Source organism: Cottoperca gobio, chromosome 23, assembly GCF_900634415.1.
Source record: "Cottoperca gobio chromosome 23, fCotGob3.1, whole genome shotgun sequence".
NCBI lineage: Eukaryota > Metazoa > Chordata > Actinopteri > Perciformes > Bovichtidae > Cottoperca > Cottoperca gobio.
Window position 1 is genome coordinate 107,933 of NC_041377.1, and position 14,568 is coordinate 122,500.

Here is a 14,568-nt window from a genome sequence, read left to right on the forward strand (position 1 = left end):
ACACTTTGAATGGACGGGGTGTCGCTGTCAGACACTTCCCCTCCTCTGTCATCACGCCTGCCTGCCAGCTTCTGTCACATCTGTTTGTGATAATGATTAAAAATGGAACTAATTTCCTTTAATCCGCAGGAATCACGTCGTGCTCAGATTAGCGTCCTTTCATTACAGACTTTAACGGCTGGCTGCTGGCGAATAACGGGCTTCACCGAGCAGAACAGTCCAATAAAAAGTTTTTGAATGTGTAATAAAAGTTTCCCGTCGCCTGTTATCTGGAGCCTGTCTGTCTGATAACCTTCAATTGTCAAAGAAAATAATGCACCGTCGTCTCTCGGCTGCTTACTCAAGATCTTCTGAGTTTATTAGCGTTTGATTTATTGCTCTGCAGAAGCAACAGTTTGAAATGAGTGTGAGGAAGTCCCCAAGAGGTGGCAGTACAGACTCATCGCTCATCTGTGTGTGTGTGTGTGTGTGTGTGTGTGTTTACGTTCTTTGTGAGGACCCCTGCGAGGTTAAGACCTACAGAGTGGGGACATTTCTGGAAAACTTCATATGTTTTGAGTGGGAGTGTTTTGGAAAAGTAAGCACATTTTGGCAGAGTGTAAAAATGATTATATATATTTAAATAGAACAGACATTTCTTTAGAACATGTGGACATTATTTGGAATCAGTGCTGCTCAGAGGATAAAGGAAGAAGTTCTAACAACAGCACTCGTCGCCATGAAGCTCCGTCTAAAAGTTGTGTTTAATTGTTTTGCTGTTTTTTTAAAATCAATAACACTTATTATTCTTTATTTTAAAATGACAATATTGAATATAGAATAAAAAACTAAAAATGTTTTATGTATATGAACTTTAAATGTCTTGTTTTGTCAGTCCAACACCCAAATATATTTAGTTTTATAGGATATAAAACACAAAAACAGGAAGATCTCCATATTTAAGGCAGAAAACAACAGGAAAAATTACTCTAACAATTAATCAATTATTAAAATAGAAAATATGGACTAATCTTTGCAGCTCTATTTGGCTCTGAGTTGAGAAGGTTAAGACGCTTCATATCAGGGAAGCAATATGACAATAAGGGAACCAGCGTTTGTGTGTTTTAAGGAGGGACATGGTCCCCACTTCCTGCTCTGGGTCAGTATGACACTTCCCTCAGGAGAGCGCTTTCTCACGCTGCAGAGTATAACCACGCACAAACATCACATGGAGGCAGGACACACAAACACTTCAAGAAAACTGCTGACGTTGGGCTGTAACAAACATTCAGCGCAGAACCTCACCTGAAAAACAGGGAATTTAAACTGCAACAATCGTGTTCCTGTAAACCAGGATTCTTCATTTTACTTATTCCAATTATAATCTCCATGTTCCCTCCGTCATCCGTCGCCCTGCGTGTCACAAGTGCTACTTCCTCCTCCGGTGACTCGAAGGTTAAAGGTGAAAGTTGAACAGCTGTCCGATTCTTCTTTCTCTCTTCTGGACGTGTCCGAGTGTGTAAACGCAGAAACAGAGGAAGAGAGGACGAGTGGGAGAAAGGGTCTGACCCTCGGGGAGATTATGAGTTATGGGGCTATGGCACGTTTGTGTGTGTGTGTGTGTGTGTGTGTGTGTGTGTGTGTGTGTGTGTGTGTGTGTGTGTGTGTGTGTGTGTGTGTGTGTAGGGAGCAGAGGTTAAGTTCTTCCCTTGATAGTTTCTTGGGAAACACTGGAGGATAGGAATCTCCTCACACTGTCCCATAGCTGTGATGTAAACACAACTCACACACACACGCACACACACACACACACACACACACACACACACACACACGCCCCCCCACCTCCTCTCTGGTGCGGTTGCTGCCCTCAGGCTGTGGCCTCTCAGCAAATTGAGTCCCAGGCTTTACATCCCACATCAGTAACCGTGGAACCTGGAGTCTGTTGAGCAGCGCAGGGTTTTGGGGGCCGTCTCATGGGGGGGTCACGAGTTACAGTAACTTCATTTATAGAGCACATTTCAACAAGGCGATTCAAAGTGCTTAACATAAAATATTAAAGCATCAAGACAAAGTGCAAAAAGGATATCTTTTAAGATATATATATATATATTTTAATTTAAGAAAGCAAATTAAACAAACCTCTTTTAATTATTATTATTAGTCGTTCATAGTTTTTACATCATTTGTATTTGTTATTACAAGAACTGTACGGTTTTTAAGCTTCTACAGAGGAATAATCTTAGTTGCTTTTCTCTTTATCTTAACTTTACAAATACTGTTGAGAAGCTTTGTGAATATATATATATAGTATATATTTCCCTGGAGGTTTCAGGAGAACAGCGCCCTCTACCTGTTCTCTGCTGCATAACCATCGCATTTCAAAATAAAATGCAGGCAGGTGCACACACTGACAGGCTTAATGGATGTTTGTTGAGGATCATTATGATGCTAAATTTAAGAGGAGATAGTTTAAATCACCTTGCTTGTATGGATGTATAATGAATATATATATTCTCCAACATTTTGAGTCATGTGCAGGTGTGTCCAACATCATTTCTTTCATTCTCTCCATATTTTATTCTAACAAACCCACCCTGTAATACTAATATATATTGTAATAACACATTGAGGTGGGAAATACAACCAATCTAATCTATTTAAATGAATTTAAAGCCCCTACATGTGACTGTGCTGTCAGTGAAGGTGCACTGGTTGCAGATTAAACAGGCTCCTTTTATATTAACAAGCTTTAAAACATCACATTTGACATCAGACAGTCAGACAGATTTCGGCTTTAATTTGACCTACATTTGTCCAGGTTGCTGTCATGCAATATGAGACATTTGAGCGGAGACATGCAGCCCCCACATGTGATGTAGCAGTGTGCGCTTCTCTGTGGTGCTGCTTCAACGCCATAACACAGTGTAAGAGCGGACACGACAGTAAATGTAATATATAGGCATTTCCTGTCCCCGTGCCTTCATTATAAGACGTCGCACACGGGAATTAAGATCCAGGAAGGGACGCTTTGACCCCAGTACGAACCCACAAACCTTCGTCAGAGACCGGGTAAGTGTTGGGGAAAGCTTTCCTTTTTTTAACCTTCTTTCATTCACAACCTGATGTCAGCATGCTCAGCCACACGACGTCTTCAGTTGAGAGAGATCCTTGCGCGTTCTCTCAATGTGATAGCATATACCAGACTCCATTGAACAATCCTACAGTTTAAAGTCATCTTGTCTCTCAATCAAAATGTGTGTATTACAATTATAAGTTAACACAATCGCTGTGACAATAAAAGACACATCTTAAAGTCGGTATGATTTAATACACGAACAAGAAAAGTATGAGCCTGATTCACACGGGTATTTGATGCTGCTCATCATAGAATACCCTACTCTGTTGGTGGAAGTCGGCTGAGGGAATTACAGGCGGGACGGTTCAAAAAGTTAAAGGTTTTATATAGATCAATGTTCCTAAATGATTTGTATTAATGCCGAATATAAGAGTGAATCCGACTGATTGCGAAGTAATCATTAAGATTCATTTTATCCTAATAAGTATTTGTCTATACGTGCAAAAACTTAAAATAGTTAGCTCTTTGAATGGAGTTTTGGTGATATCATAAGAACGATGACTGAATCACACTGTAGGTTATGTTGCACGTTACGTGAAAGACACCACATTGGTTTATTATGTTTTTGTAACAACAGCGTGCATGAGATGCGTCTTTTTGTTCTGGAATCAGACGCTTGCATGAATAACTGTCAATACAGTCGACAGCAAGGGATTGTATTCGCTTCAGTGCGCTCTGGTGACCGGATCCAAGGTCTTCTCCAACATCTTCATTCCAAACAAAGCGGTTTCCAGATTCTGGATGAAATAACAGAAAACTGCTGTGCATGCATGCAACCGAAATAAAATCTGATTATAGATTTGAGACTGTAAATCCTTATAAATACATGTTGTTGTTGTGGCACTGCTTATTCTCTTAAGACTAGTTTATTAATGTGTAATATTTCTATGGTGTTAAAAATACATTTCTTGATTTGGATTTTCTTCTAAATGTTTTGTAAAAATGTCATTAAATGTGATATTCCTTATTTTGATATTAAAATAGTTTTCTGATCATGCACCAGCAAAGCTGATGGGAAACTGTCCAGTGTTCCAGTATTTTCTTAAATATCTAAACACCAGTAACAACTTTTTTTTGTGCTGCAGAGGTTTAAATTAAGTTCTTAGACCTGGAAATGATAAAATACTTTATGGCTCAAACTATATTTGCATGTTTATAAACTGAGTGCCCATAATGAACCCCCTTCTCACCACTAAACTGGTTCAAGTTTGGAAACATGATAGGAGGGCACGTCGTATCAAGTGCGCTAAAGTTAATCACACATTTACCGGAATTCACGATTTTTATACCTTCAAAATAAAAGATAAAAAAGATCGAAATACAACTAAGAAAAATGCTGTGTGGATTATTGAACTTGTTTTATTTTAAAGTGAGGGTGAGAATATAACACAGTCTAATATACCTGGAGTGTGTAAATTAACAATTATAAAATACTTCTTATAAATGAGATGCAATGTATAACAAATAAGGAAAACACAAGTACATGAAACAATGCACGAACTTACCCAGGATGTGCAAAATGTGTGCCACTACAGGTCAAAAACAGCCAGGGTGATTACAACACGGGCAAACTACCCTGACCCTGCAGGACCCTGAATCCCTTAGGTTCCCTGTGGGGCAATTAGTTTAAGATTGTATTGATTAATTGGGAAGGAAATGGTTTTAAGGGGCTCCTGCATTGATATTATGCTTACAGGGTTCAGTATATATAAATACATTCACATTTAATTAACTTACAATTAATCTATGATTTTGTAATGTTTTTATATTTCTTGGAGTATTTCATAATACTTATACTTATTATTTATAATTCATAAAGTGTGAGTAAAGTAAATTATTTGCATGTTTTTGTTATACGCTTGAGACGTTTATTTTGAAGGATACCACCGGAAGCTTCGTGTTGTATTTGGTGTAACTTGACACCGCGGGCAGAAACTGGCAGCAGTAACATGCGGAGCAGCTGATGCTGTGCCGGTGCTAAAAATAACAGCTTTTTACTCTTCAACTTTAACTATAATTTGTTTCTTTTTCCTCTTCTTTCTTTTTAAAAATCCAGAAATCCGGAATGAAGTGGTGTCATTAAGGATAATTACTTTTTTTTCGAGGTAAGAAACTTGTGTTAAAATTTAAGCTAGCTTAATTTAATTAGTTACTCGTGCGCATATTAGCTTTAAGATGTCAGTTGGTGTTGTATATTGTATTTCTAGAGGATTTGGTTTGATAAAAGAGCTGTAGTCTGACACAGGTGTTGTTTTTGGTAAAAGCTGGAGGTTTATTTACTTGTCAGTCGGCTAGAAAGTATTTTCTTGATATATTAACCCTGTCAGTTATTTAGGGTGTCAACGTCCTGAGTAACTTAGCTAGCTAGCTAACGTTACACTTCCATAATGCTCCTTGTTATATCAGTGAGCCCATTAAATCACAATTAAAATGACATTCATATGGGAAACTAATAAATAAAAAGTCTCAGAGACGAAATTGGAGGGAAACTTTAATTGATATTTGGGGAATATTGTGTAGTTTTGTCATTGTGGAGCAGTTATTATGTATTCCAATGGTGCCAAGTTTGAATGTTTGAGGAAAAGTATCCCCACTTCAATAGAAACTTCTCAAACCACCAATGTAACATGATATATTCCTCTGCTAGGAGTTTATATGCACTGTTTCTCCCAGGAAGTTGTAATCTCTCCACAATGAGGCACCAAGGTGCTGCCTCCTAGATGGCTGCAAGGTGCAGTGGCCATCTTTGTTATTGGGTTGGAATGGAGACATAGAGTGCACCTCAAGTCTCTGGAAATGCATCTCACTTGTGTCTTAGTCCCTCCCATCGGGAATGTGGTTTTAGAGAAATGAGAATGTCAGTTTGTAGATTCAGCTGTCAGTCAGCTTTAAGGTCTGGAGAGACTTGTGATGTGTGTGTGTGTGTGTGTGTGTGTGTGTGTGTGTGTGTGTGTGTGTGTGTGTGTGTGTCTGCATACACGTGCACTGTGCAGAGCAGCAGCAGGTACCTGTCTAACAAACACCTGCAGTCTGTCTTTATACACATTACTGTGTCCTGCTTAGAGGCTCAGGAAACGTTTCTACAGGCAGAATGCATTTATATTATTTATGCATTATCTGCGTCAATATTTAATAACGCAGAATATGACTCATGGTTTCTTTTAAACACTTAATGTTTCAGAGAAAATACACATCATCTGAGTTAAATTCTATCCATAATAAAAGTTAAAGAGAAAAAACTTTTAATAAATGAAAGTTGTTTGTGGTCCGTTTGGTTGTTTAGATCTACAATTATTAATAACTACATGGTAAATCAGAAAGCATAATATTAGAGTGATGCACATCTGATAAAATGTACTCTACGCTGAAGGAAATACTTAAATAATGCAACAGATAGAAAAATATCCACATTTCTCACTTGTTATAATACAATTTTTAATAATGTGTAATATGTAAATATTAATTATTATACTAGCTATGGCTTATTAATGATAATTCCCATGTCCCTTTTATATCCTGTAGGTTTGGGAGTGTACAAAAATACAATAATCGAGGCAGACCTAGAAAAAGGAAACATTAACATAATGCACCATAAGCTGGGGGGGCATGTGGTTGGACGGGGACCCTGACGTGACTGCATTTGTGTATCTGTGTGTTTGAGTGGTTGCACTTGAATGTGTGACATGCAATGAAAAAGTCTGACCTGGTCTCCAAAGTTCAAATACTGCCAGTGCCACAGACTGATTAACTAGAGGTTTTGTTGGCGCTGCAGAACAACTCTGAGCTGGACACGCTGCAGAACAACTCTGAGCTGGACACGCTGCAGAACAACTCTGAGCTGGACACGCTGCAGAACAACTCTGAGCTGGACACGCTGCAGAACAACTCTGAGCTGGACACGCTGCAGATGATCTCTAGTTTCTCTCTCTCAGATCGACTGAAGGCTTGTGTGGAGCAGCTGGGTGGTGGCATGGGCCTGTCGTTTTGCGGCACCGACGAGGATGTCAATTCCTACAGCGTGGAAAAGGGCATGCTGAACAATGGCTGCTTCGTGGACGCTCTCAACCTGGTTCCCCATGTCTTCCTGCTCTTCATCACCTTCCCCATCCTCTTCATCGGTAGGTGTTGGAAATTGAAACGCGTCTATACATCTGAAAGGTGTACGCAAGTAACCTTTAATTTATTATAATGCTTTCAACTGCAGTAACCTTTACCGTATCAACAATCAAGTATTAGAGTTGAGCGCAATTTCAGCCCAACTACTGGTTCCAGGTCCATGCAACACCTGCGCTCTGAGCTTTTACGATGTGTACATCCATACTCAGTGAGCTCCCGTGAAGGAGTATCACTCCTGTTGGGTTCCCTCTGAGCTGCGTTACAATAATCTGCGACTCAAGCATCATCCCGTGTCATCTGGGCCGAGCAGATGTGTCCGTGATGCTGACTTTCCCTCTCACACACATTTGAAGTTGTGAAACATTAAGCAGCTTTGAAGAGCAGTTAAGATGGGATTACAACAGTTCAGTGCTGCAGGACATAGTAAAACTAATCCTAAACACAAGTGCAATAAAGAAACCTGACAAACATATTCGTATGTTTCCTTTACTGTTGAATGATGCAGCTTGTAAACACAGAAGAAAACATGGAGGAGGAAAGTTTGTTGTTTGATAAAAGAGAAATGACAGTAATATAGGAAGGAAGTAAAGAAGAATGAATAAATATACAGAAACATAGATGATGTGTGTGTGTGTGTGTGTGTGTGTGTGTATAGAGTAGTTTATGGGAATGGTTCTGACCAGAAGCCCTCATCCTGTCCCCCGAGGACTCACTAATTCATGCTTCCTGCTTCTGGTTTTCCTGTGGTCTCCGTCTCCAGAGCCTCCAAAATGGCTGCGGTCCATTTAGTTAAGAGCAGAAGCAAACCTCACATGTCATAGTTCCAGCTGCTTTTTATTTTAATTAATTTGTGTATTATTTTGAGGTTTAATTGCACAATGACTATTTATACTAATAGTACAAAGAAATATTATTATACTTTTACATAAGTAAGGTTTCCAATGCAGGACTTGTAATGGAGTATTGTGTGGCGTACGTTTACTTAAGTGAAGGGGTTTCCTGCCGACCACGACTTCTCTTCTGTCTGTCAGGTTGGGGAAGTCAGAGCTCCAAAGTCCAGATCCACCACAATACGTGGCTTCATTTCCCCGGACACAACATGAGATGGATCCTCACCTTCCTGCTGCTTTTTGTCCACGTCTGCGAGTTCGCAGAGGGCATCGTCTCCGACCAGTGAGACCTCAGAAATATATTTTATTTACACATTGTTGTTGGAATGATAACTTTAGACCCGGATGAACCAGTCATTTTAATATATTCATTATATTTTGTATTTGCCTCTCACTGTAGGATGATGCGCACCAACCACCTCCATCTCTTCATGCCAGCCTTCATGGGTTTCATAGCAGCAACAACATCAGTGGTTTACTACCACAACATAGAGACGTCCAACTTCCCCAAACTGCTGCTTGGTGAGACTCCTGGGGGCCGCGGGCTGCTTAATCCTCATCTTCATTCTTTTGCTTTAACCTTTGTATATCCTGGAAAACCGTCTCAGTACACAATTCCCAGCTTTTAAGAGAGGATTTAGCATTACAAAGGATTTCAAAAACTACATTACCCACAATGCAACACATATCTCAAACACTCTACTTCTTTCTTACATTTATTAGACTTTGCACAACTCCCTCTGGCAGTAATGTCACCATCTACTAGTATGACACCACATGACTTTTCTATTCCCGCACAGTGCTGTTCATCTACTGGGTGTTGGCGTTCATCACAAAGTTCATTAAGCTGTGGAAGTTTACAGAGTTTTATTTAGGACCCCAGCACCTGAGGTTCTGCATCACTGCCCTGTTAGTGCTGCTGTACGGACTGCTGATGGGCGTGGAGCTCAACGTCATAAGAGTCAGGGTGAGTCCTCAGCAACAACTAAATAACCTTCAATGTGTTGAATCCTGCAGAAAGCTGTGTGTGTGTGTGTGTGTGTGTGTGTGTGTGTGTGTGTGTGGTCAACATTAGAATCAATATTTTCATTCTTTCATAGTAACATATTTGTGTCTTTTGCATATTAATTTGTACCTTCTCTCTCCCCGTAGAAATATGTGTTCTTTGCGAACCCCCAGAAGGTGAAGCCACCAGAGGACTTACAGGATTTGGGGGTTCGCTTCCTGCAGCCGTTTGTCAACCTGCTGTCTAAGGTACGAACACACTGCGAGCTCTTTAGGATTCTTATTGTTTCCTTCACAGACATAAAAAAGGCAATTTAATGCGTTTTAAAGATAAATATTCACAAAAAAATATATTAATTAATTAAAAATTCTAAAAGCTACATAATGTTAAAAGAAGAATACATACTTCAATTTTTATCATTTTTTATTACACCTTCAGGAGAGTCTGAAACAAAAGTAATTAAAATATTTAAAAGTAAAGAAAGTGTCTGTTTACGTCTCATATTCAATATTGGCTTTCACAAACATCACGAGAGCACTACTTGGCAGCGGAGTAACCGGTACAAGTTCTTGGCACATTTCTAGGCGACATATTGGTGGATGAATCCTCTCATCATTGGAGCCCATAAGAGGCCAATAGAGCTGAAGAAGATCGGCAAGCTGCCCATCGCCATGAGAGCCCTCACCAACTACCTTCGGCTCAAAGACGCCTATGAGGATCAGAGGGTGAGCAGATGGAGACCCTGACGTGATGTTTATTATGTTATGTTGACAGTATCAGAAGACAAACTTCTTTCATTTCTCCCTCCATCACCTTGTTCCACACAGACTGCCGAGGATCCGAACCGCGCCCCGTCTATCTGGCGCTCCATGTATCGAGCGTTTGGTCGTCCCATCCTGCTCAGCAGCACCTTCCGCTACCTGGCTGACCTGCTGAGCTTCGCCGGGCCGCTCTGCATCTCTGGCATCGTAAAGCACATAAATGAAGACAATAACACTGCAGTGGCAGACCAGAAAACGGGTGTACGTATGAGCCTACGTGAGGAGCAAGTGAAATGTTTTTAATACAGTAGCTACTCCACAGAGCACCAATGCAGTCTTACACGCACGCACACACACTACACACGCACACACACACACACACACATATTTGTAGTTGTACACGTGTGTGGACCTTTCAACAGTTAGATTCTTAGGTCCAGCATGACTGCGATGACAAGAAAAGAACCTTGGAGTCTCTTGGTGTGTATCCTTACCCTAAGACCTCCTCGTAATGCGTTCCCTAAACCTTTAGGACTTTATCACTTTACTTTATTGAACATTGAATTGAACACAAGACACACAAAAAGTGATATTTTCAGTTAAAAGTGCAGTTTTCTACAAATACTCTCTTTCAAATAACTCAAAGTCCCTGATTGCAATATTGCAGTCTTTCACGATGTGTTTATCCCGCACCGTGACATTGTGATGACAATTAAATGAAAAAACGATATATTGTGCATCGCTAGGCTCTGCACCAGTTGTCATAAATCAATATCAGCTGGTCCAAACCTGTAACTATTCCTCTCCAATAACATTAAACAATAGTATACACCAATGACGGCACAATAAGGAGAGAAAGCAGACACTTTTACAGAGGGTCCATTTGGCGAAGGAAGAGACGCTGGCAGAGCCGATCACAGACATCGACTCCTCTTAAATCCATCTCAACCTCTTCCAAAGGTCATAATACAGGCAGCGCTGGAAGGAGAGGCAGAGCAGATGCTTCTTCTAATGGCAGTGTATTTTCATTCAGTCCATTTGGCTGGATGTTGTTATAGTTGATGTTGAATGTGAGATGTTGTCAGGTCCGTGCCTGCCTGTTAAAGTGGGTATAATGGGCAGCAGCGATAAAGAGCAGAGCAGGGCTGCATGTCTGAGTGACATGGAAAATTCCCCACTCACCTCACACTTTAATACAGAGGGGAGGTCTGCGGAGCATCACACTGAGCTTTGTGTGTGTGTGTGTGTGTGTGTGTGTGTGTGTGTGTGTGTGTGTGTGTGTGTGTGTGTGTGTGTGTGTGTGTGTGTGTGTGTGTGTATTGATGTATAATCTTCTTTTATAAAATCAATTCAGAAACTGTTGAATGTCTACTTTTGGATAATCCAAATAAAAATAAATATCTGACAAATGAAGATCACATTGATGCTGAAATCATAGAAGATTCCAATATTATTATCTAATATTATTTTAGTCGTTTCCAACGTATACAAGTTTTTAATATTAAATATATATATATATATATATATATATATATTAATATATATATTTAATATATATAATATATATGTTATATATATATATATATTTAATATATATAATATATATATATATATATATATATATATATGTGTATGTATGTATGTATGTATGTATGTATGTATGTATGTATGTATGTATGTATTAAATATATATATATATAATCCTCTTAGTTCATATCGACTCACTCTTCTTCTGTAATTCTGTAATTATCATATTTTTTACTTTTATACATCAATCATACCGTTTTAAATTCCACCTAATCCCTACACTTGAGAGCATGTGTGTTTATAAATAATATGTTGGCTCCTTTACAATTCTTATCGCTCTTCTGCAGCATAAAGAACAGATTTATGATTGTTAGTTTTCACTGGCTACGATGTCTTAATACAAATGGAGCATCGCGTTAGTTCAGGCGGGACAGTGGTCGTCTTGAATCTGGACACACCTCATAAGAACGTCCATGTTAATGCTTCTGCTGTGCTTTGTTGCAGGAAACACGTTTAAACGTGTACTTCATGTCTTCCACTGAGCTGCTGCAGAACACTTCAGTCCTGGCGGTGCTTCTCTTCCTGGCTTTAGTCCTGCAGAGGACCTTCCTGCAGGCCTCGTACTACGTCACCATAGAAACAGGTATCAACCTGCGCGGAGCCCTGCTGGTGAGTGAAGCATCACGGAAATTGAAGTGTAGACGTTTTGTTTCCGTGCTGAGGTGTTGCTGTGATGCATGGGTCCAGAATCTGCTGCAAACATTACTTCTCCACCATGAACTGTCCGTTTCCTTAACTAGGCGATGATTTACAACAAAATCCTGCGTCTGTCCACCTCCAACATGTCGATGGGGGAGATGACGCTGGGGCAGATCAACAACCTGGTGGCTATAGAGACCAACCAGCTGATGTGGTTCCTCTTCCTCTGCCCCAACCTGTGGGCCATGCCTGTACAGGTCGGTTGAGCGGGACCTCCGTGAATGTTTGTCCATATTTAATCCTCTGTAATGATGTTCCAGTCAAAACCTTCTCCCTTTGCAGATCGTGATGGGAGTCATCCTGCTCTACTATTTGTTGGGCTCCAGTGCTTTGGTTGGAGCCTCTGTCATAGTTCTGCTGGCTCCGGTCCAGTACCTCATAGCCACAAAGCTGGCAGACACACAGAAAAGCACACTAGTAAGCATTTCTGTAATATATTCCCTGCACCTAACTTCACGATGTAGCTCCAGTATTTCACAGCCGTTAGGAACTATCGTGTGTTGTAATGTGATAGAGTCACACGTCCTCTGCTTTCAGGAACACTCGACAGATCGTCTGAAAAAGACCTCCGAGATCTTAAAGGGCATAAAGCTGCTGAAGCTGTATGCCTGGGAGAACATCTTCTGTGACAGCGTGGAGGACACCAGAGGCAAAGAGCTCACCAGCCTCAAGACCTTCGCTTTCTACACGTCCATGTCCAGTAAGACGGGAACAGAGTCCATGAGCTTGCATGACGTCGATTGCAGAAAGTAGATTCCTTTAGTCTTTGACAATAACCAGGTTTTCTCTCTGTGCAGTCTTCATGAATGCTGCTATACCCATTGCTGCCGTTCTCGCGGTAAGACACATTTATAGACGTTCTATGTGATTTCTTTAACCGTCATGTGATTTGTCTAGATGAATGATTTTAAAATCTTGTCTCGTAGACGTTTGTGATGCATCAAATCCTCAAAGAAAGCGGTCCCACTCCCTCTGAGGCCTTCGCCGCTCTGGCGTTGTTCCACATCCTGGTCACGCCTCTCTTCCTGCTCTCCACTGTGGTCAGATTTGCTGTCAAGGCGCTGGTCAGGTGAGACGCTGCATCACACGCTGGATGTGGTTTCTGTCTTAAATCTAATTAAAGGAACCCGGTGGAAACCTGACAGCGGGGAGGAGAAACTCTAACCTCCCGAGAGATTACTGCTGTTGCCATCGTCACAATCACACTTACTCGTGGACCGTATGTGTTCACAGCGTCCAGAAGCTCGGCGAGTTTCTGCAGAGCGACGAAATTGGAGACGACAGCTGGAGAAATGGAGACATGCCGGTTTTCATGGAAGCGGGAAAAAAGCACACGGGGGGGGTGAGTGTTAACGAACCCAGATCCATCAACACAACTCGCCATCGACGGGGGAAATGTAACATCAGGAAATGAAAGCAGAGTTGTGTTCTTACAATGTGGGCGCTGATATCTGCAGCTGTACAACTAAGAGATGGTGGAGCAGGTAGCCGGTCAAAACATGCGTCTACTTTATGATCCTTTGCAGAACTGTGTGGAGCTTCATCTCAGTGAGTTTGGGAGATGAACGTTTCTCCAAAACAACTTTGGGTTTGAATGTAAACGTGCAACTTCATTTTAACTTTGAATGAAATGGTTAAACTTGCTTTGTTGAGCGGCAGTCGCTGCATCTCTGCAACTAACCTGGCGATTAAACCGTCCGACCATAGTCGATCAAAGAGACCCTGTGTGAAGATGGATGCAGAGTGTCCTCCTAACAGAGGTGTTCTCCTCATTTGTTAAAGCAGGATCTGTTCGTCTGCAGACAGGAAGTGGAACTCTCTTTCAGAAAGCATCGACAGTTGAACCTGCTGCAGAGCTTTCCCCCAACTTAAGTCTCAGACAAATATACAGACGTCACATTAAATGACTTCTGAGTAACGAAGAGCTTCAAACTGCAAAAATAATCCAAACATTCGTCCCGTATTTCAAACGGACGGTGTTAACAAAGCTCCCCGAGGGCGCCAAGAAGTCGCTTTAATGTGCTGAGTTCAGCGGCCAGACCGGGGGTTTGGATCAATGAGGTGTGCCAGATGACACCGCTCGCATTCCTTCCGTGTTCCTCCAGGTGTGCTTTTCATTTTGGCGACCGGTTGCTTTAACAGGGTGTTGAGGGACGTTGTGTAACTTGTACCCCTGCTGCTGACTCCGCTGGTCCTAATGAGCAGACCCTCAGAGGAACATTCACGTGTTTAGACAGCGATGTGCACTGACGCACGATTAGTAGCAGCAGGGCATTACAATCATACAAATTCATTTTGAGAAACGAGAGAGATTAAACCCAGGTATTTAACTCCTCTGACAGGTTTATCTGTATTTAAGTCATTAAAAAAACAACTTTTTTAGCAGCTTAC

The 14,568-nt window shown here is 41.0% G+C and overlaps 1 protein-coding gene across 5 annotated transcripts in view; it reads left to right on the forward strand.

The window, feature by feature from the left end:
- The first annotated feature begins 2,851 nt into the window (after positions 1–2,851).
- Positions 2,852–14,568, forward strand: part of abcc9 (ATP-binding cassette, sub-family C (CFTR/MRP), member 9) — a 39,084-nt gene continuing 27,367 nt past the window's right edge. For 3 of the 5 annotated variants that reach the window (XR_003834527.1, XM_029461699.1, XM_029461698.1), the window contains exons 1-16: positions 2,852–3,051; positions 5,175–5,223; positions 7,051–7,236; positions 8,266–8,407; positions 8,525–8,646; positions 8,925–9,091; positions 9,277–9,378; positions 9,715–9,855; positions 9,958–10,152; positions 11,923–12,087; positions 12,219–12,374; positions 12,460–12,594; positions 12,715–12,877; positions 12,975–13,015; positions 13,104–13,246; positions 13,411–13,519. Coding sequence is in view for 3 of the 5 variants with exons in the window: in XM_029461699.1 (XP_029317559.1) it covers positions 7,089–7,236; positions 8,266–8,407; positions 8,525–8,646; positions 8,925–9,091; positions 9,277–9,378; positions 9,715–9,855; positions 9,958–10,152; positions 11,923–12,087; positions 12,219–12,374; positions 12,460–12,594; positions 12,715–12,877; positions 12,975–13,015; positions 13,104–13,246; positions 13,411–13,519 (1,929 nt within the window). In the remaining 2 variants the exon portion in view is untranslated. Of the gene's footprint in view, positions 3,052–5,174; positions 5,224–7,050; positions 7,237–8,265; positions 8,408–8,521; positions 8,647–8,924; positions 9,092–9,276; positions 9,379–9,714; positions 9,856–9,957; positions 10,153–11,922; positions 12,088–12,218; positions 12,375–12,459; positions 12,595–12,714; positions 12,878–12,974; positions 13,016–13,103; positions 13,247–13,410; positions 13,520–14,568 lie in introns of all 5 variants that reach the window. The other 2 variants (XR_003834526.1, XM_029461697.1) reach the window with 1 other exon arrangement.